At 37.1% G+C, this 23,458-nt stretch overlaps 1 protein-coding gene and 1 long non-coding RNA gene across 2 annotated transcripts; both read right to left on the bottom strand.

Moving 5' to 3' along the window:
- Window positions 1-13,104: 13,104 nt before the first annotated feature.
- Window positions 13,105-13,958, bottom strand: LOC130231598 (histone H2B 1/2-like). Its single transcript, XM_056460944.1, has one exon. It carries the CDS (start codon window positions 13,947-13,949, stop codon window positions 13,575-13,577), a length of 375 nt encoding a protein of 124 aa, XP_056316919.1. The 5' UTR covers window positions 13,950-13,958; the 3' UTR covers window positions 13,105-13,574.
- Window positions 13,959-15,074: 1,116 nt separating this feature from the next.
- Window positions 15,075-22,780, bottom strand: LOC130231604 (uncharacterized). The gene is made up of 5 exons (XR_008838061.1): window positions 22,701-22,780; window positions 21,346-21,399; window positions 18,185-18,244; window positions 15,734-15,796; window positions 15,075-15,168 (listed from the first exon to the last, which is right to left on the bottom strand). It is a non-coding gene; the product is annotated as an uncharacterized LOC130231604 (long non-coding RNA).
- Between the last annotated feature and the right edge of the window lie 678 nt (window positions 22,781-23,458).

Here is a 23,458-nt window from a genome sequence, read left to right as displayed (position 1 = left end):
TTGGCTGGTTTAGCTGGTTGACCAGCCTGGTTTTAGAGGTGTTTTGGTCATTTCCAGGCTGGTTTCCAGCCATTTCCAGCCTGGTCTTAGCTGGTCAGGGTAGAAAATGACCAGCTAAAACTAGATTGACCAGCCTGGTTTATGCTGGGTTCCCTGGACAGCAAAATATTGAACGTTCGCACCTGATGTGAAAACCTAATTGTGATTATTCTGCTCACCTGCTACCAAAGTGTTTTTTTGTAATTAATAAAGGTTATTTAAGTGAAGTCCTTTTTCTTTTCTTTCTAACGAACTAGGGGTAACATACTTATGCAAGAAAGCGATTAAAGCTGTACGGGCGCTGGTATTTTATGCAAAAAGAAACCTCAAACTGCCATGAAGGGTCTGCAGCAAACCACCAATTTTGCCAAGCACCTGCTAGCTCCTACAGTACAGGTACAGTCAAGCTACCTGGGATCCCAGATCATGGGCATGCTACAGCCGAGGACCTAATGAAGCATGTGAATGTAAGTAGCGTTAAGATTTTTTTTGTAGTTTTGTATTTGAGACACGTTTTCTGTTGTATTAAGTGGATTATCAATTTTTCATATTGTTTGTATTACATGTAACTATTTAACTAGGTAATGTCTACCTCCACTGGCTATTATTGTTTAAGAAATAATTGTATTTAATCACACTTGACATGTATAACTTCATATAGAAAAATAGCACATAGCATTGGTAACATCGGCTGCCAATACACTTCAGTAGTAGTGATTACTCTAACCTAAACCATTCACACTCTGCACTGGTTCCAATTTGTTGCTCCTGAAACCCTTATGTGGTCACGTCTTCATAACACTTTCCACACCACCACTAGTGTGCAGCATCCACTTGAAAGATGCAACAGCAGCACAGGACAACGGTGCCAGTGCACTCACCACACCAGGTATAAGTGGAGTGGAGAGACAATGCTAGAGCCAATTCAGTGAATGGGGATGATTGGGAGGTCATGATCGTAAGAGCCAATGGAGGGAATTCAGCCAGGACATCAGGGTTACACCCCTACTCTTTATGAGAACTGCTCGTATGCATGGGATTTTTAATGACCACAGAGAGTCAGGACCTTGGTTTAACGTCTCATTCGAAGGACGGCGCCCACTGACAGTATAGTGTCCCCTTCACTATACTGGGGCATTAGGACTCAGATTCAGCACCCCCTGCTCTCTAACACCACTTCCAACAGCAATCTAGTTTTCCTATGTGGTCTCCCATCCAGGTACTGACCAGGCTCAGGGTGATATGCCCGTGGCACATAAAGGTTTCTGATAAACTGGAATGTTTCCACAGTCTGAAATGTTATGGTACTTGAGGGCCGGCAATGAGAAACAAGATGACCTCAAGAACATTGAGGAGGAGATTCTGGCCAAAGGAGAACAGCTCAGAATAATGAAGCATGCATGCACACACACATGCAGACATACTAAGATGTTTTTGTTTGCGTTCCTGTAATTCAATGATGGATCTATCCTGTCTTAAATACTGTTCAATTTGAATACATTTATTTAGCCACTTATTTTGTGATTTTTGCATTTTCTTTTTGTGTATGTATGTTTTTGATGTTGTGATATAGGCCGTAAATTTAATACTTAATGCTCTTAAATTTGACATGAAATCTGCAGAAACCCTGGTCAAGACGTACCATTTTAATTTCCTGACTACACGCACCAGACGCGCACCAGTTAAATACGTGCTTGAGTTTTTTTTTTGCTTATGAATAATAAATAATAATAATAATTCAACAATTCCAATTATTGTGAAGTTTAATAGCTAATTGAAGGCTCAAACAAAATCCAACAATAATTACTGAGATTTTGGATGGCTTATTTAGATTTTATGTTTGGCAGGACTAAAGGTTTGTTTGGTGATTCAGGTGTGCACTGATGTTCTTTCAGGGGCCTGTTGTTTGTACGTGGATTACTTAATTAGCTGGATTTGGTTATTGACGATTTGACACGATCCAGGATCATTTCGTTCTTCAAAACTGATCCGAGAGTTGTTGTCATAGCAACAGTTCTGGTAGATCAAACCTGGTCGGAAGCAGCAGCTCATTTCATATAAACAGGATTAGATCGGGTCAGTTCAAGCAAAGATATTACTGAAAGTACACTGAAAAAAGTGTTGCATGCAAAACTGTTGCAAACAATTTATTTGTGTTGAATTTAAACAAACAAATTAAGTTGAGCAATGTTCAACTTAATTTGATTGTTTAAATTCAGCCAAAATAAATTGTTTACAACCACTTAACTTAAAAAATGGAGTAAATCCAAGGAATCATCTTTGAATAATTTTTTTCAGTGTATGTGCCGAATTCTGATATTTTCTCACAGTATATATATATAGTTTAAAAAAAAAAAAAAAATAAATAAAAAAAAAAAAAATATATATATATATATATATATATAGTTATAGTATATATATATTAATAAAACTTATGCAATCTGCACCCCTGAAATGAAAGTACAAAGACTGCCACCTGGTGGTGCAAAGACAAAAATTATTGATATGAATTTTTAGATACAAACGCTTACAATCACTTTACTACAATTTGTGTATGATAATAGAAATGCACAATATGTGACTTTTAAAATATATATATATAATATTTCTATAATAAAGAAAATCCACTCAATCAATCAACTGTAAAACTAAATAAATTGCTCTTGACACATGAAAGGGCCAAGCCTGCAGTCCACAACAAGGTGTAAAGTTATTGCGTATCATATTTAACAAACTGTTTACTGCAAATTTTATGTAATGGGGTATATGCCGAAGCATGCTAATAGGACTTTTAATTTGCCAGTAACCTGGGTAAATCGTTTCCGGTGAAAATGTAGCGGAATGACCAAGCTCAACTTGACTTTGCTTCAAAACAACATTAGCACTATTTAATAGGCTGTGAAATGTTGTATTTTGAGAGTCATTGGCTGTTGATATGATTTCCCTATTTAGAAATGGCAAAGAATACTTTATTATATTAATCTAAATTATATTATTAAGGAGAAAGTTAGAATGTGCGAATATAAAGCCAACTTAACCTCGATTAATGATGGGGTCTTTCTGTGATCGTTTCAAATTTAGGATTAATCTACAAGCAAAAAATATTTGGTTCTTGAATCCTTTATGTTTAAGACTGAAGAAGAGAAAGCATTTTCACCAAAGCCCATTTAGTAACTTTTTATTTAATACCATAAGATAACATTGGTCATCACGATGGCTGAGCGGTCAGCACTGTTGCCTCAAAGCAAATAGGTCATTGGTTCGAGTCCTGGCTGAGCGAGTTTCTGTATGGAGTTTGCATGTTCTCCCCATGTTGGTGTGGGTTTCTTCCAGGTGCTCCGGTTTCCTCCAAAGTCCAAACACATGCGCTATAGTGCAATTGAATAAATTAATTGGCCATAGTGTATGTGTAAATGAGTGTGAGACATCCGAATGAGGAAGGGTATCCGCTGTGTAAAACATATGCTGGATAAGTTGGCGGTTCATTCCACTGTGGTGACCCCTGATGAATAAAGTGACTAAGCATAAGGAAAATTAATGAATGAAAAATAAAATTGTTTACAAAAATAACATCAAGCCACATTTAAACTGTTATTTGATTAGGTTTAACTGGTTCTGTTCAGTTCTGGACCTATATAAACCTTTCCATCTGAAGTAAAAGCACAGTCTGTCAGTTTCACTTCCTCTTATGGACCATTCATTACTGCACTGCAATGTCCTGCACAGCTCAAAATAACTGAAGTTGACATGGAAACAGATGTGTGTTTATAACCTCTGAAATCAATGCACACACATTTAATTTAAGCTTTACACCTTCTCCTTATCTCTTATCTAGATGATGTATGTTTGATGCATGAGAAAATCATGCATGACTGTTTCAGCGAGTTTGGTTGTCTTGTGGTTCATCACATGCAGACCAATGCAATGCTTCTCACAGCAACATCAGCAGAGAAAGCTTTAGTTTAATGCTGACAAACACACAGCTCCAACAGAGAGAGATGCTTTAATTAGTTAAACGTTCATAATTACAGATGTTTCTGGATATTCAGTTTACATTTGTTCCATGGTAATTAAGCTCTTACTTTATATACTAGAAACTTCCTGGCAGGCATGTTGAAGCAAGCTGAAGCTAAACTATGCAGGGCAGTGGCACTCCAGGACAGAGTTTGGACACCCCTTGTATAGTGCTTTGGTGTTTCTCACACACACATACACCAATGAAGCTTGTGTTCCTGCTTCAGACCCTAGTGGGAGGATCAGAGAGAAATACAGCAGAAAGCCCCTACAGCTCTAGGGGGCGTGTCTTTGTGCTCATCAGATGTCCACAAATGGACAGTCATTGTAATGAAGTTTTTTTTTCTCTCTCTAGTTCCTGTTTGTCTATATCTGAAGTGTCGGATGCTTCAGTCGGTCAGCTAAACCTCAGGACATGAACGTCTTTCAGAGCTCCTGCAGCTCCATTTTAGGAGCTCTTCTGCTTTTCCTTCTTTATGGTGAGTGTGAAAACTTTTGTATAACAATATTATAATCAGAAGCTTGTTAGAAGCATTAACCACTGGAAAACTGTTTTCCTTATGTACTTATAATTGTTATGTGCATAACACCATATCTTAAAGTAAATGATTTTAAATGTATTTCATGGTAGGGTAGTTTAAAATGATTGATTAACATATATATATATATATATATATATATATATATATATATATATATATATATATATATATGTATATATGTATGTATATATGTATGTATATATATATATATGTATATATGTATGTATATATGTATGTATATATATGTATGTATGAATATATGTATGTATGTATTTATATATATATATATATATATATATATATATATATATATATATATATATATATATATATATATATATATATATATATATATATATATATATATATATATATATATAATTGAGTTGCAGTTGTTTTTATATTCAAACTTTCTTCTTAATATAATTTCGGAAAAGTCTTTGCAATTTCTAAATAGGGAAATCATATTAGCAGACAATGACTAATATTCAAAATATTGTAAAATTTAAAGGGACCGTAACAAGTTCTTACTGTTCAAAAATGTATGAATGTGCAACTATAAAACCAACTTTACCTCAATAAATATGTCTACTTTTATGTAGTGTTTATGTTTGTCTACTCATATATAACATGCAGATGTAGCGTAATTATATAGTGATGTGAAAGAAATTCAGCACAAATGTTAGAGGAACCCTTTATATCTCTACACTCAGCAGTCTGTGGGCGTTAGTGGTGGCGTTAAACACTTCCTTATAGATTAGCAGTTTGTAAGAGTGTGATGAGCTGTAAATAACAGGGTAATCATGAGTCATTGAGCAAATATACACTATGAAAAGCATTACAGACTGTGTCAGAGATATTCAGAGTATGTCCTTCCATGTAGTGTGTAACACAGCTCTAAGTGAAGTGAAATATCCAGCTAAGGCTTAAATCTGTAAGTGTACAGTGTTTAAAACTATTGATTCATCTATAAAAGAGTCGACTCATAGTGCTTCAAACGAGTCGTCTTGATAACGAGTCATTAGGTGTTTCGTGATGACGCGGCTACGAAACACAAGTAGTTGCACGCGCAAGCCCGGGAGATTTGAAACATGCGGCCCCGCCCACTGACACAGAAAAAAAGAAACACACACACACACAGAGACACACAAAGACACCGGTCGAATGAAGTCACGCTGTGCAGATGGATATTAAAGGAAGGATCAGTAAAGCCTGTCAGAACATGGATCAGTGCATCATGGATCAGTTTCTTCCCCCATTTCACCAGTGTAAGTACGTGCGATTAAAATTATTGCCTTGTTTAATCTAGCTTGCAAATTATGCATTTAGTTTTGTTTTGTTACTTGTAACCGTGTGTGCTGTATCAAGTTAACTCTTTATATTCTCATATCGCGTGTAAAGCCACGTTGAAAACGCGACGCGTGCCGCTTTGATTACGGATCGTCAGCTGTTCCTACACACATGCAACGGTCAAGTTTCAAAATAGTTCAGCTCAGGTTCGAGGTGAGGTGTCTAAATTGCACCCAGCAAGCTGAACTGGCACTCTAGGCACGTGTGTGCGCGTGTGCGTGTGTGCGTGTGTGCGCGTGTGTGTGTGTGTGTGTGTGTGTGTGTGTGTGTGTGTGTGTGTGTGTGTGTGTGTGTGAAGCAGGTAGAGTGTGACAAGCTAGGAGATCTCCTCGCCAGTTCTTGGAGTTTTTGCTCAATAAAATAGTTAGTCGTCTGTATTTACATTCACCCACTGGAGCCAAAATCCACTATGAAGCGTGTGTGCACTGTGACTACTTTTATATTGTTGATTAGCAGCTGGCCATTTCACTCTGCCTCGCGCTGAAGCCTGTCAGTTTTGACCAATCGCAGCAGGCTGTCATCGGTCCAATCAGCGCAGATTAGCTTCGCGCTAAGGAGGGGTTTGGGAACAAACGAATCACTGAACGATTCATATGAGAGTCGTTGGGATAATTAGGTAAAAATAAATGCAGATTATAAGACCATCAAAGTGTTTTTTGACCTTACATGCATATTAGACTGTTGTTGGAGACCCTTACAACCTAAATATGACCCTATTTCATGTATAATAGGGGCTCTTTAAACTGTTAGAGGGAAACCATGGCACCATACATGAAGAATGACTGTATACTTTGGCATATTTCTCTCTTCTGCTTTTCTCATCAAAGTATTTGATGTTGATGTCAAACTCACGTCCAAGTATTTCATCAGTTGTTTTTATTTCTGTATGTTTAGGGTCATGTGCTGGTGGAGATGTTGAGGTCGTGCACAAAGCTGTCAGAGACTCACTGGATTTACCTGCTAATCATCTAAGAGGTGATGTAGTACAATGGAAATTTAATGAGAAAACATTTGCTGAGTATGATAAAGATCAGATTAAACCAGTGCAACCACCATTATTTCCTGAAAGGATAAAGACGAATAATGACCATATCAGTATAACAATAGAGGATCTAAAACGTCAGGATTCTGGAAACTTTACAATTGTTGCAGAAAAAGGAGGAGGAAGTCAACTTCCAACAAAACTGATTGTGCTGCATGTTCACAGTGAGTTAGACTTATTTGAATGCTTTAAATATTAAACTCTAAAACAGCAGTCAAACATTCAACAGCTGCCTACATCTGTAGTGATTTACCTGCAGCTGAAGTCTTTGTTTATGAAGGAACAGTATTTGTTAGTTACTGCATATTATTCCCCAACAGATCGCATCAAAAATGTTCAGATTGAGTACAAGATTTCCTGGCAGTCAAAAAACTGCACGTTTCATCTCCATTGTGAATCACTGGATGACCTGAACTCATCCTACAGCTGGATAATCGGTGATCAGGGCAAGAGTCTCGGACCGCAGCTGAACATCAGCCTCCATCCAGCAGAGAGCAGCAGAGTCTCCTGCACAGTAGACAACACCGTCAGCAGAAAGAGCACTGAGGAGACTCTAGAGTGCCCTGAGGAAGCTCAAAATACAGGTACAGCTCTGCGTTCAAATATTAAATAAAATAGTAAAGGTCGTCGTAAAAATAAACATCATTTTATAGAGCAATGCAGGGTTATTTATTCTAAAGATCTGTGCCTTCATCTTTATTTTAAGTTACCGTGTCCTTGTAATACGTAATCAAATGCTCTCTCAATTCGCAAACTATCCATCCTAAATAGTTTTCAAAAATATAAATATTAGTGTGTCCCAAATCCAGAGGAGTATGCCAAAGGTTTCTGGATGGTCGACTATTTCCAATAGAAATTTGAATTGTAGAACTGTCCATGCTTTAACTGCTGATATTGCCCACAATACATTGCATGTTGGGCATTAATTTATTTAGAACTACAAACTCTGGGAAAACAAACTACAAACATGGCAGATGAACAAGACCAACCATCAACTAGAGAGGCTTTGGTAAAGTTGTTTAAATGATTATTAATCAAGGGCGTAGGTTTGCACTTGACATTGGTGGGGACTGGGGACGAGTGAATACAATCCCCCCACACCCCCGGCAAGAATGAAAATGGTTTGTTTTTTATTATATATTTTATATATTGCTATTAATTATTTAACCGCTATTAAAATGTATTATTAATTAATCCTCTCTTCAAATACAATTTATTAAGTTAAATTAAATAGTCAGGCGCGTAGCTGAGGGGGTTCAGGTGATTTGAAAAGACCAAAAGTTGGATTATTATTATTATTATTATGTTTGAATTCATCTTATTATTCAAATGGCTAAATTCTCAGGAAGATTGAATGTGCTGGCCAGTTTGTTATTTGCCAGAAGGCTTCAATTTTTAATTTAATAAAGTCTAATCTAATAAAGTTTTAACAGAAAATTAAAAATAAGTACGTAACTTAGTAAATAACTACGTAACTTATTAAAAATAAGTATATTTTCATATTTTTAGATGCAAAAACCTCTAAATGCCAGTTAATATTTCCTTATAAAATTAGCATTTTTCTTTAACTCCTGTGTGTGGACTCTTATTTTACTTTTATAGTGATTTTACTGTTATAGTGACGAATACGTCCTTTCAATTGCCTTTAAAGGGAAATAACTGGACATAAATATACGAGGCTGAGAAAAATGCTCATTTTACAGAGGTTTTGGCTTCTGAACTCTGCATTTCTTTATTCTAAGAAGTTAAAATTCTAATTTCTAACTCAAAGTATTTTTATTATTTCTAAAACGTACAGTTTAAATGCACATGTGTAAATGACGCTGTTTGACAAAATGGTAGGAAACATTTTTGGTACATCATAAAGTGTATTTATAATAACTATCCAACAAGATAATCCAGCAAAAATGAGTTCTAAATATGTCAATAAAATGTAATATTTATACCTCAATTAAACAGAATGAATAATTAATCGGGTGAATAACTGCAAAAAGGTTCAGTTTTTCAGAAAACAAATAACCCCACCCTTCAATAATCTGGCTTCAGACCTGAAAGTGTCATGTTAAAATAATGTTTATTAACTGATAAAGAGAGAGTTTAATAAAGACTTTCGTTTATTTTTCTAACAAATTTAAACATGTCTCATAGTATTATTAAAAGATGGAGCACAGGCTGGAGTTTTCTGACAAAATGTTTCAACCGGAATTGGAGATGTTAGGAGAGGAGAACTGGCAGGGTCATATACGTTTACATGTAATGTAGGTGTTTATTCTGCAGTTAGCTTTCAGGGAATATTGTTTACAGATAATATCAGTCTGCTATAACGTTTGACTGACCGTAAAAGCGCTGAAAACACTAGCAATAGCGGCATTATTATGATGGACTCATTCAGTAGCGAATTTGAGTTTATGTGACTCACACTTTTCATTGAAAAAAGCTCTTTATGACCAATATTATTATTATTATTATTATTATTATTATTATTATTATTATTATTATTATTATTATTATTAAAAGAATATTTATCAATTGGTTTCTGCACAGACTCAGGTTTTCCTTTTATTATTATGATTCTACTGCAGCCTGAATCAGTGTGCGGGGCTAAACAGTGATTTAGAAGTAGGTGGTTTTTTTTGTGGAGTCGGAGCTTTGACAGTACATGAATAATGATGCGTTAATATGTAAACTAAACATTATTATGAACTAATGATGATTTAAAGCATGCGCTAATCGTGAACTAACTTTAACTACAACATGAGTCACATGAGCTCATGTGTGAATAAAGCTGCGGTCATACTGGGCTTTTCCTACCATAGACTTCCATTCATACGCACACGAGTGCGTCAGACCGGAACTGCAGGGTCATTAAATTTCGCATGTTGCTGCAGTGCAAAGTTCAAGCTTGGTGAACTCTGACCTGCGAAATCGCATCACTTGACTGCGTGAGACCCATCGAGGATCAAAACAGGACCTCTCTGGACAGAAATTTAAAACATGGAGCAATCGCTCGCTTTTTTTAATGTCTAATCATCTTGTTTAATCCCGCCCATTTTCGCAGCGCCGCACGACAGAATTTCGCACACACAAAGCCCAGTGTGACCGTAGCTTAATGGCTGCCTTAATTGTTAGTACATGATTGTTTGTTAATGTATTAATTACCACATTAGTTAATGCTTAATTTAACCATCATGAACTATGGTAATGTTTAATTATATCATGACTTTACTTGGGGGGCACATATCATCATAAACCCATTCTTAAAGTCCCCAAGAAATCAAAACTAACCAAATGATTAGCTCACATTGCCAGCTTTGTAGTGAACAATTCATCTGTTAAATGTTTGCCTTTCTAATCTTTGATTAAAATCTGTAAAAGCACTTCCTGTTCTTTTATTTTCAGTTAATTTGTTTTTTATTTGTAATTTGATTAAGTAAATCTTAGCAAATAGGCGTGGCTAACATATTTAATCTTGCTGCTCCAACTGTGGTGACGCGGTGGCGCAGTGGGTAGTGCTGTCACCTCACAGCAAGAGGGGCCCTGGTTCGAGCCTCGGCTGGGTCAGTTGACGTTTTCTGTGTGGAGTTTGCATGTTCTCCCCGCGTTCGCATGGGTTTCCTCCGGGTGCTCCAGTTTCCCCCCACAGTCCAAAGACATGCGGTACAGGTGAATTGGGTAGGCTAAATTGTCCGTAGTGTATGAGTGTGTATGGATGTTTCCCAGAGATGGATTGCAGCTGGAAGGTCATCCGCTGCATAAAACATGTGTTGGATAAGTTGGCAGTTCATTCCGCTGTGGTGACCCCGGATTAATAAAGGGACTAAGCCGAAAAGAAAATGAATAAATGAATGCTCCAACTCTCAGTTTTGACAACAAACAGAAATGATGAGCAGGAGTCTGTTAGCTTGTAATAACTCTCCCCAAACCCTTTTCCTCATCTTTCTGAATGAAATGCCTGCTTTACTACATCCAATCAGCTCGCAGTAGAAAAAACAAGCCACGCCCACTGTTTGCTCATTCAATATTCCGTTTCTCTAGGAACTGCGTCACAATAAGAAAAAATAACGGTCGCGGCTTCTGGTTCATGCAGAAGTTGATGAGTTAATGGTAACGTGCCTCTTCAGGTAAAGTCATGACATAATTATAAATTAACAGCTTATGAGTTCATGCTGGTTACATTTAACTTAAACTTAAATGTTAATTAATGCTTTAATAATAACATGTAATAAGTACTTAGGTAGCCACTTGCGACTCATGTTGTAGTTAAAGTTAGTTCATTATTAGCGCTCGCCTTAACTCATTAATTTATAATAAAGTAATGTTTAGTTTATTAATACATCATTCATTTATTGTTATTGTAAAGTGTTGCCATTAATTTTTGCAGACTGGCTTTAACATAAGCTTTTTTCCCATTAGACCAGGGGTCACCAATCTCGGTCCTGCAGGGCCGGTGTCCCTCCAGGTTTTAGCTCCAACTTGCCTCAAAACACCTGCCTGGGTGTTTCAAATATACCTAGGTCAGTGTTTCCCAACCCTGTTCCTGAGGGCACACTAACAGTCCACATTTTCAACCTCTCCCTAATCAAACACACCTGAATCATCTCATCATAACATCAGAAGAGACTCCAAAACCTGAAGTTAATGGGTCAGAAAAGGGAGACATCCAAAATATGTACTGTTGGTGTGCCTCCAGGAACACGGTTGGGAAACACTGACCTAGTAAGACCTTGATTAGCTTGTTCAGGTGTGTTTGATTAGGGTTGGAGCTGAAATCTGCAGGACACCGGCCCTCCAGGAACAAGTTTGGTGACCCCTGCTTTAGACTAACAAGAACGTTTATTACAAGAAAAACTATTACAGTTTTCACTGCATGCCGACCATTAAATAAATATGAATGCAATTATTCAAATGGTTTGATTCATTGAAGATTCTTAAAATCACAGGTAAATAGTTTATTGAATCAAAACTGCATGAAGAAATTAATCAAACTGATTACAGATGCTAGGACAAATGAAAGATCTTACACTGTTGAAATGACGACAATATTAATTTAATAGAGAACTGTTATTTTAATACAGAACTAAAAACATATTCATAATTTGTGTTTCTCGTTTTGTCAACTTCAGGTCAGATTTCTGTCATGAAGATTGTCGGTTTTCTTCTGGCTGTTTGTCCGTATCTGTCAGCGACATTTGTGCTGCTCTTCAAAACCCATGAAGCCAGAGGTAAAACTTCTGTCTGCTCTTTTTGTTGTATAATAATTAAATATTCACAATAGATAGTGTGGATAATAATAATAAAAAAAGTGTTGAACTAAATATTGAAGATGAATTTTGTGTTTTACAGTTCCATCTGCTGTAGACCAAAGCCAGTTTGTCGTAACAGAGAAAGAAACTATAATCTAATTTTGATTTCATTAGGCGGGCTAATTGCTGTATTATTATTGTTGTTATTATTATTATTATTATTATTATTATTATTATTGCATCTTCTCTATTTCTTGATTAGTTTGTAAATATACAAACAAAATTGTATGTATAAAGTTTAAAGAGATAACTGTTCAAATTAAGTGTTCATGTAAAGGCAAATAGGGTATTGTTTAATCAGGTTGTGAAATAATCTTTAATAATCGTGTTTTCAGTTTTCTATAAAATGGTTACATAGTCCCTAGTTATTGGATCCTTCAGTATGTCTTATGTTGTTTTGAGATATAATTTTATTGCATCGTTGGTTATGTGAATTTTGTCTAATTTGATGTTGATATTTCTGTCTACTTTGTAAAGTTGACATTGTCTATATGACATAATCTTTTATTTGTAGTTTCACACATGATAAAACAGTTCAGTGTCTTCATTGAGTTCACATCTCTGAATTGTTTTTACAAAAGTAGGTGGATTAAACATAAAACAAGTTAACAATCTTTGGGACAACATAGCAGAATTGTGTGGAGCCCTGCAAGTTTTACAGTGTAATCAAGAGGTTAAAGCATTTTAATTTCAGTTTGAAATGTTGTCGCATTATTATTATATTAACTGTGTGCATATATAATTGCATTTACATTTACACAACTATAAGAGCAGCAGTGAGTAAGTGCTATAGGCAAGTTTCAGGTGTGTAAAGTCTAAGAAGCAAAGCATTAGTAATGTTTTATTTTTTATTTTTTGAGAGTACAGTTAGTGGTATAGCCAGAGATGCAGTTACAGATTAGGAAGGAAAGTGGAGACTAAACAGTTGAGTTTTTAGTCATTTCTTGAAGACAGCAATTGACTCGGCTGTTCTGATGTAGTTAGGGAGTTCATTCCACCAACTGGGCAGATTGAATGTGAGAGTTCGGGAAAGTGATTTCTTCCCTCTTCCCCTTTCATGGTAGGGTTGTTTAAAATAATATTAAAATGAAAACATTGATTTATATTTGATTGAGATAAAGTTAGTTTAATAAACTTTCTCCTTAATATAATAGAAGTCTTTGCAATTTTAGAATAGGGAAATCATGAACAGGGTGTTCAGGAATCAACTTAAAGAACCCTTTTTAAAGACAGCATGGGTGGCTCTTAAAAGAGCCTTTGGGTAGCTAAAGTCGAGTCCGCGCTTTACTTAGAGCTGGTATATTTGGTCACGGCCTTTGTGCCCTCAGACACGGCGTGTTTAGCCAGTTCCCCGGGCAGCAGCAGACGCACGGCGGTCTGAATCTCTCTGGATGTGATGGTGGAGCGCTTGTTGTAGTGAGCGAGACGAGACGCCTCACCGGCGATGCGCTCGAAGATGTCGTTGACGAACGAGTTCATGATACCCATCGCTTTAGAGGAGATTCCGGTGTCGGGATGGACCTGCTTCAACACTTTGTACACGTAGATAGCGTAACTCTCCTTTCTGGTCCTCTTGCGCTTCTTCCCTCCTTTGCCGGCGGTTTTAGTCACCGCCTTTTTCGAACCCTTCTTGGGAGCAGGCTTCGCTGGTTCAGGCATTGTCGAGATCTTCAGAAATTATCAAGACTGAATGGTGGTTCGTTACAAAACACTGGCTTTTATCCTCTGCCCTATGCTAATTTGAGATAGGATTACGATTTGGTGTCTTCATGACCACACCCATAGAGTGAGTTCATTGGACAAATTTACCCTTTCTTTGACCAAAGGACAGCCAATAAAATGCTTAAAGTTAATCCCGCCCATCGACAGTTACCACCCTATCACGCCTGCGATTTTGTTTTTGTTTCAGAAAGAAAAGAGAAAAAAAAGTGTTATCTAGAAAGCATTTGCTTTAACACATGGCGCTTATTGACAATTACTGGAGTAATATTAATCATATTTGTAACTGCATTGAAGATTTAAGGCCACATTAATTCTATAATCTTATTGTGCATAACATAATATAAATTAACATTTGTAAACTTCTTCTTAAAGTAAAAATGTTGTGGCTCTTTAAAAAGCCGTTACAATTCTGGATTGTTTTCATAAGTGATGTAGGTATTTTTACCTTTGTTTAGAACGTCGCCACTGGTTTGCTTGGTTTGGGATTGTGGAGCTGCGCATCCATGGATTTGCTCTTCAGTGATTGAACTTCCAGCAGTGTAAATTAAACCGCACTGAACTAAACTTCAACTCTGAAAACTGGACTGACACAGTTTCGATTTACTAGAACTTCTGTGTTAAGCTGCTTTGACACAATCTACATTGTAAAAGCGCTAGAGAAACAAAGATGAATTAACATGTTGAATGAATTAACGTCCACCTTTTACACATTTTAAAGGGTGTAAAATATTGAAAATAGATAAACTAGCTGAGCTGTTTTACTAACAACATCTATTGGTTAAAATAACCCACTTAACAGAGATAGAAAAAAGTTGTTCAAAATACAGATGTTTGTGTTTATTTTTCAATCATAAATCTCACACTTTAACTCAATTTCTAAAATGAATGTAAAAAGCATTATATATGTGATAACATTTACTGTAAAAAAAAAACCAATAATAATCTTTATCTGTCTCATTGATTTTACATGTATAAAACAAATTTACATTATTATTACTAATATAAAAATTAAAGCTATGTTATTAGATCTGCCTTTAAACATAAATGGTCAGTGGTTTCATCTGCAGAAGCAGTTCACTCAGAGTCATTTCTGAAGCAAAGCGAGCGCTGGTGTTCATCTCTTCTGGCGTCTGTTTTCATCACTGCACTCACAGACCTATAAAGACATCATGCAGATTAATACCAACAACACACAACATGATGATATATAGTTTTAAGATCACAATTAACCACAGATCATCAGAAATAACTGCACATTAAACAGATTCATCATGTAAAATAATTTTGTGAGTTACTATTATATTTTGAAGTAAAAAATAATACTAATAATTAGGCATGGGACGATAACCGTTTTTAAGATATACCGCGGTTTGGAAAAGTCAAGGTTTTAAAACCGCCAAAATTGTCTGCTATACCATTCCTAAGGTATGTGTAAGATTTTTTTTTTTTTTGTTAATTAGGACAGCAGTATGTCCAGCAGAAAAGATATCTAAAGATGCCATTTTAAATTGTAGAGACATCTGTTCTTGTTTAGCTTGACATGTTAACTGCTCCAAAATATTTTAAATGTTTCTTAAAATAAAATATATTGTGTACAAAGGGGAAAAGTTTTAGTTTTTTACCCAGACATTTCAAAATAATATATTTTAGAGCAGTGATCACAATACCGTGAAACCATCAGAATCTTATACCAGCCCATCCGAATAATAAAATAATCTTACGTGTTTTCTTCTTCTTCTTACTCAAAACTTGAGCATATGTTGCATCACCTCCAGCATCAGCACCTGCAGAAAGCAAATGATCGCAATAAAATAGTTCAAATAAAAAATCTAAGAGTTTTAAATATTCCCCACACGCCACCACAGGACGAGAGAGAACTAATGTTTATCTCTAGTTACCAAACTGTTAGAAAATGCTGTCTTAAATTTTTAAGTTGAATCAAATAAATTTTTCTAGTTCTCTCAACTTGCATTAATTAAACTGACTTAAATGAAGTTAAATTTTGTAGAACAAAAAAAAATCTGATTAGCTTATTCAAATAAACTAAAGTAGCAAAGATATTTGTTGTCAACTTTTTGTTATATATTTTTACAGAGCATGTTAATTTCAGTTCAGACCACATTTACAGCAAAAGCTATTACAGAACAGCATCTCCTAATTGCATTATCTAATAATGATATTGAATAGTGATATTACATAAACATCCTAATTTTTCGGACATCTAACTTTACGGCAACCCAACAGCAAATTTATAAATTATTTGAAAGGTAATGGAGAAAAAAAAAACATAATTGTGCTGTCCAACAACGGCCTTACATTTATTGATGATTAATAAATACAGAAAAATAGGTGTTTAATGATAGAAAAACTCTTGATTGGCCCTGAATATGTGTTACATTTCTAAATAAGACCCGGGAGTGGATTGTCAAACTTAATGACATGATTTAAAACTGCCTAACTAGTGATTCGATTCAGATTTTATAATTAAATAAAGCTGAATTACATAAACTTTTAATGGATAGTTCACACAAAAACGTATATATTTATATATATATTGAAGTCAGAATAGAATTATTAGCCCCCGCGGAGAGGAAATCTTTTTCAACACATTTCTAATTATAACAGTTTTAATAACTCATTTCTAATAACTGATTTATTTTCTCTTTGTCATGATGACAGTAAATAATATTAGACTAGATATTCTTCAAGACACTTCTATACAGCTTAAAGTGACATTTAAAGGCTTAAATAGGTTAATTAGGTTAACTAGGCAGGTCAAGGTAATTAGGCAAGTTATTGTATAACGATGGTTTGTTAGGTAGACAATAAAAAAAATCATAGATAAAAAATAAAATAAAAAAAAATTCCCTGCTTTGTTAAACATCATTTAGGAAATATTTTAAAAAAAAATTCAAAGGGGGGCTAATAATTCTGACTTCAACTGTATGTGTATATATGTATGTATTATATAAATATAATTTTTTTTTTTTTCTTTTGAGAGAGAGAGAGAGAAAGAGAGAGAGTACAGTTAGTGGTATAGCCAGAGAGGCAGTTACAGATTAGGAAGGAAAGTGGAGACTAAACAGTTGAGTTTTTAGTCGTTTCTTGAAGACAGCAAGTGACTCTGCTGTTCTGATGTAGTTAGGGAGTTCATTCCACCAACTGGGCAGATTGAATGCGAGAGTTCGGGAAAGTGATTTCTTCCCTCTTAGGGATGAAACCACGAGGCGACGTTCATTCACAGAACGCAAGTTTCTGGAGGGCTCATAAATCTGCAGAAGTGAGAGCAGATAAGAAGGAGCAAAGCCAGAGGTCGCTTTGTAAGCAAACATCAGAGCTTTGAATTTGATGCAAGCAGCAACTGGCAGCCAGTGCAAACGGGTGAGTAGCGGAGTGACATGTGCTCTTTTGGGTTCATCAAAGACCACTCGTGCTGCTGCGTTCTGAAGCAGTTGAAGAGGTTTGATAGAGTTAGCTGGAAGCCCGGCTAGCAGAGAGTTGCAATAATCCAGTTTGGAGAGAACAAGAGCTTGAACAATGAGTTGAGCTGCATGTTCAGATAGAACATGATATATATATATATATAGATATGTCACGGCTTAATTTGTGCCGGAACAAATTCCGACACCTCAGAAATCTGATCCGGCATCCCTCCTTTCATCACTTTCGTGCGCGACACCTTTAATCATTATTAAGAGGTTAAATGAATTAACATGGCATCAAATTACAGCAGGCGAATTATAACATACTTCAATTGAGCTTGCACTTAAGACATAGCCTGAGAGTTAACCTGCCTCGGATTAGGCTAGCTTCCCAGCATAAATTGCCAGAGTAACTGAATTTGAACTATCGTAAATTTGATTTATGAAACTGAATACGCCATTTATAAACCTGACTTACCAAAAGAAGCCTGGCTTTTTCTCTAAGCTTGGTTTATGGAACAGCCTCCTGGTAACCATTGATTTTCATAGTATTTGTTTTCCTTCTATGAATGTCAAAAGTTTCTGGTTTCCAACATTCTTCAAAATATCTCATTTTTTGTTCAACAGAAAAAAAGTGTTTGGAGCCACTTGAGTTTAAAGAAATATTGAGTAAATGTTTATTTTTGGGTGAACTATCCCTTTTATCCTAAACGTGTGACTGTCAAAATGATGAAAATTAGCTTCACTCACCTCCATCTGTGTTGTGCTTTAATTCAGAATATAATGTGTCTCCAGACTCACTGCTCATCCCTGAACAACAGAGAGACAATGAATGAATATAAAACATTACATCCGCAACTACAGTGAGCATGCAATAACTGAAAAGATCTATATAATTATTAGTAAATAATGCACACCCAGTGGTGTTACGGTTGAATTATTAGAAAATAATGAACATAATGTGCAGTGTTTTCAAATAATTCAACAGAACAGAGACAATTATTCAGCTTATAGCATACTATGGTTCCCACAGCTAAAGTCATTGTTCATTGCTGTATTTCAGACATATGTCAGGTTTGTCCTCAAACTGCTCTTCCTGATACAAAGTGACTTCCCACCAATTACATTGGAGTGATTTGAAACTTTAAGACAGATGAAAAAGGAAGTGCATAGCATCTCTTTCTGTTTGACACAGCCTGTTACAACCCTATGTTGGTCTTGTCTCATCTGTCTTTTCTGTTTTGCTTAGAACACTTCTAATTGGCCACTTCCAGCTTGCTTGTTCCCGATTGGCCTACAATGTTTTAAAAAGCCATGACACTACTTCCTTGGCAGCCATCTTGTTTTTGGTCACTTGCTTTGTGTTTGTTGATACTTTTGTATGTGGTATAGGCCAGAGTTTTTGAATGTGTTAAGTCTGAATATTGAGATTTGAGATTGAGTACGTTTTGTTTTGTGTGACTACTGAGATTCTATTAAGATTTGTGAGTACTTTTTGTGTTCGTGTTTGTTTTGTTTATGATACTTTGTTCCACTGGCTTGTTTGACCTTTGTTGCCTGCTGACATTGATTTTTGGATTGTCCTTTTAATATGATTGCCTGTTTTGTAAATAGTTTGTAAATAGTATATATATTGGGATAGTAAGGAGTTTGACGCCATTTTCTTTGTAAAACCTTTTTGACCTCTGTTTTTTGTGTTGGTTAGTTAGGGTAGTGAATTGTACTTTCTTTTCTTTTCTTTTTGATCAGGTAACTTCGAGATTTAACATAAAGGAATTTTTGTTTGTTATTTTGGCCTTGTCAGCTCCCGAATTCAAACCCCAACAAATCTTTGACTTCACTTTCGTTGTCTTGTCTTTCATGTTGTGCACCATCCCTAGACGGTGCGTAACACAGCCAAAAGTTTTATTTAATTTATTTGTTTGTTTTTTAACTTCCCAGGTTCTGCTGGCTGTAATTCCCAAATATTTACTGCCAATTTTAAACTAACTGCAATAGTTTGTTTTGGTCCAATTTCAAATTTCCCCAACCTTCACAGAGCCCTGGGGGACAAGAGTAAGTGCTCCAGCTTGGCCTCCCCTGGTCCACACAGCCTCTAAGTTGTCCTCGGGGAATCATGGTTTTAGTCATAATCTGGGTTGATTTATAAGTAATTTTAATTAAATTAAGTTGTATTAAGAGCCGTGTGCACCAGGATGGTTTGGCTTGAGTTTCACTTGAGTTTAAAGTCCTGTGAAGTGCCTTAAAATATGCATTTTGTAATCGATGTTTGATGTAATCTAAATCGAAACATGAAAAGAGGGCGGGGCATATAGTAGCTCCTCCCCTTTAAAAAAAACAGCCAATAGCTTTGCTTTGTTTTATCACCCCTCTGTCAGTGAAAGTGGTTGAGCTCAAGTTTATCAAATAAGAAGCGTCATGAAGGGGGCGGGGCATGTCAGATACTAGAGAGCATTTGATTGGTCAAGATTTGACTGAAGATCTGACTGTTTCCAGCCCAAAAACTGTCGAAAACCGCTGAAAACCAAAACGCGCCGCCCAACAATCAGTAGACTATAATAACCTGTCTAGGGGCTGATTGAGATGTTGTGTCGGGAGGGAGATCTCACGCGCTTCTACACTGTTGTAAGCATTTGTATGCGAAGAACGGCGGGCTATGGCATCTATTTGGGAGATCAAAACAGGTTTATAAGGGCAGACGGGGGCTGGCGGGCATGCCGTTGCAAAACCGCATAAATTTTCACTACCCGCCCGCCTATGTCATTTTTTTGCCAGCAAATATAAATTCAAAACCACCCAATTGGACGGGAAACCGCCCAATCTGGCAACACTGCTTGAATAAAACCATTGTCCAGCATATGTTTTACACAGCGCATGCCCTTCCAGCTGCAACCCAGCACTGGGAAACACCCACACACTCTCATTCACACACATACACTACGGACAATTTTAACTTGCCTAATTCACCTATAGCACATGTCTATGGACTTGTGGGGGAAACCGGAGCACCCGGAGGTTTCCCTGTGCGAACACAGGGAAAACATGCAAACTCCACACAGAAATACCAACTGACTCAGCCGAGGCTCGAACCAGCGACCTTCTTGCTGTGAGGCAACAGCACTACCTACTGCGCCACCGTGTCGCCCTATATCAGTTTTATATCTTCTAAAATTTGTCACTATTTTGGTGTACACTAGCTCAGTGTTTCCCAACCCTGTTCCTGGAGGCAAACCAACAGTACATATTTTGGGTGTCTCCCTTTTCTGACCCATTAACTTCAGGTTTTGGAGTCTCTTCTGATGTTATGATAAGAGGATTCAGGTGTGTTTGATTTGGGAGAGGTTAAAAATGTGGACTGTTAGTGTGCCCTCAGAAACAGGGTTGGGAAACACTGCACTAGCTTATAGATATGCTAAAAACTAACGATGCAGACGTTCAAGAAACTTTATTTTAACTTCATGGGAGTTTTAATGCCTCGTGACTAAACAAAGAGTGCTAATGTGAGTTCGAATGTGGACAAAAACACTTCGGTGGACACGCAGCCATAGTAGAGGAGGTTAAACAGAAGAGGAAATTGTTACATGATTCATACACAAGGAAAAAGCACGAGGGTGACTTCTTCTGTGGAGCAAGAGAATGTCAAAAGTGTAAAGCAGTGGAGCGCCACCTAGTGTACCAGGGTTTTTCTGTTTCGTTAAGCGGTATAATGTCAGGGAATGATTTTGCACATTCACTCGGCTCATCACCAGAAAAAAAAACTGCTTGGATATGAATGTTAAAAAAAATGCTGGAGATGAAGGCATAAGCGATAAACATCCCAGTGCATGAGGCTTCATAATGATATGTCCTATTCATTTCTATACTTCATTTTCACATGAACTGTAACAACATTCCAGAACATCTTTATTTACCGCCATGTTTTTCCTTATACTTCATTTCAATCAGAACATCAGCAAATCCAGCACCTGAAATGGAAAATAAGAACACCAGCTTGTTTATTTGACTCTAATGTGTACATGCTTGTTTATCATCTCTGAAGTACAATTACAAACGCTCAAGCCTCATTCACACAAGCAGTGACTTTGTAGCTGACTGTCGCTCTGGGTGGTGATTGAAACTGTTAGTGGGCGTTTCCCCCTTTAGTAAGTCTACAGCACGGAGAACACAACCTGCCTCTGGTCTTCTGGCTGTCGCTCAGAAAAGTTGCTCGAAAGAAAGCTCACATAAATGGAGGTCGCCGGAGGTCGTTCGCTCTCTTTTGAAACGAACGACCTCTTTTCGCTTTGCCACTGCGAGTCGCTCGTAATGTGACTGCAGCATCAGGCTCATTATTTTAAGCAAAAGCAGTCAGTTGTGAGTGCATTTGTAAAAAGTAATAATAATAAACAACACTGTTGTAATAAATCTTCCTAAATAATTGCTAATAAGATTTTATAAAGTAATGAGGTATTAAGTGTTTCTCCCAAAGAAAAGATGCTAGCAGGCATCTGTAGCTCCACTGACGCTTTGACTGTTTGCCTTTTTTGGCGCAAACAAAATGGCGATGGTTGGCCACGCCTACTTGTAGTTTCATTTGCGCTCCTCAGAAACCTATGTTTGATGTCACGGACACTACGTCCATGACACTACGTCCATATCTTTTAGGGCGTACACTATGTACAGTTTCCTTGAACCAGGCCAAAGCACGCTTGTCCCCCTGGCGGCCCGCACTTACGTCATCGAAGATGCGCTGGTCAGAAGATGCGCTCTCACTCAGCACAGTGGAGATTTCTTCAGTTATATCGTCATTTAATTTGATATGCAGCGACACGCAGTCAAATACTTCGCCGAACAGATCAGCCACTTTTGACGCTCGTAAACAATCATGAAGTCCTCGTGCTGCAGGTTTGCTGAAGGTGCGGAGCTTTCGTGCAGTGAGAGGTTTGCGTCTTTAATTAACTACGACAGTTTGCATTCATTGAACAGTAAGAATGATCAATAAATCCAACTGAAACAGTCCCTTAGAAGTCACGTCTCGCTTTCAGTTTTGGGCTTTGGTGCATTTTGCACTCACACACAAGCGTACCGCGCCAAAGCCCAAGTGAACCGGACTCTGGCACACCTCTTCCAACCGGGCCAGGGCCGGCCAAGTGAACCGAGCCTGAGCCCGATTCAAAGCACTCACACTTCTCAAACGATCAGGGAAACGGGCGTGGGCACGGTTCGGATAGCATAGTGTTAGCAGGCCCTTACAGTCTATGGTTTAGATACAGTTTATAGTGTTTACCTTTGCCTGTGGTTTTCTTTTTGCCCTTTAAATTGATTTCTGCGTAGGTCAAACCAGTGACTCCTGCAGTATTAATATCTGAAACAGAACAGAAAAGCATGCAGACAGATCATAATGTGCTGAAATGAATATACTTTCAAGAGTTCACAGTTAGCTGATGATTTATCATAAGCTTGTTTGGCATGCTGTCCCAGGAGAGAGCCCTGAGTCAAGGGCTTCGCAGAGCGAGAGGGGAGATTAAACTCAGGTAGATCTCAAAAAAAAAAAAGCCTGGCCGGAGTGGCTAAGGTGAACTACTTTGAGAAGGAAAAGATATTGATACTGGGAGCTAGACAGCGTGCCCGTTTGGTTTAGTCTGTTACGTATGATACAAATCTTTGGACGGTGGGAGGAAACCGGGGAACACCCATGCGGACTCGGGGAGAACATGCAAACTCCATTCAGAAACATTAACCGGCCTGGCGAGCACCAGAGCTGGTGGTGTTCTTGCTGTGGGGCAACAGGGTAACACTTTATTTTGATGGTCCATTTGAGTATTAGTAGACTGTCTGCTTAATATCTGCTGATGTTGCATCTTTAACAGACATTTAACTGACTATAAGAACCTTTGCAAGTACATGTCAACTTACAGTAACCTTAACCCTAACCTAAAAGTCTACTTATAATCTAATGAGAATTAGTTGGCATGTAGATGCAATGTAACTTAAATTCAACAATTGGACCATCAAAATAAAGTGTGACCGGCAACAGTGCTAACA

The sequence above is a fragment of the Danio aesculapii genome, chromosome 7, assembly GCF_903798145.1.
Source record: "Danio aesculapii chromosome 7, fDanAes4.1, whole genome shotgun sequence".
Classification (NCBI taxonomy): Eukaryota; Metazoa; Chordata; class Actinopteri; order Cypriniformes; family Danionidae; genus Danio; species Danio aesculapii.
This window is presented reverse-complemented; position numbering and strand designations above follow the sequence as displayed.

Excerpts from the sequence above, each read along its gene's own strand:
- LOC130231598 (XM_056460944.1), bottom strand. The coding sequence starts at position 13,949 with ATGCCTGAACCAGCGAAGCCTGCTCCCAAGAAGGGTTCGAAAAAGGCG.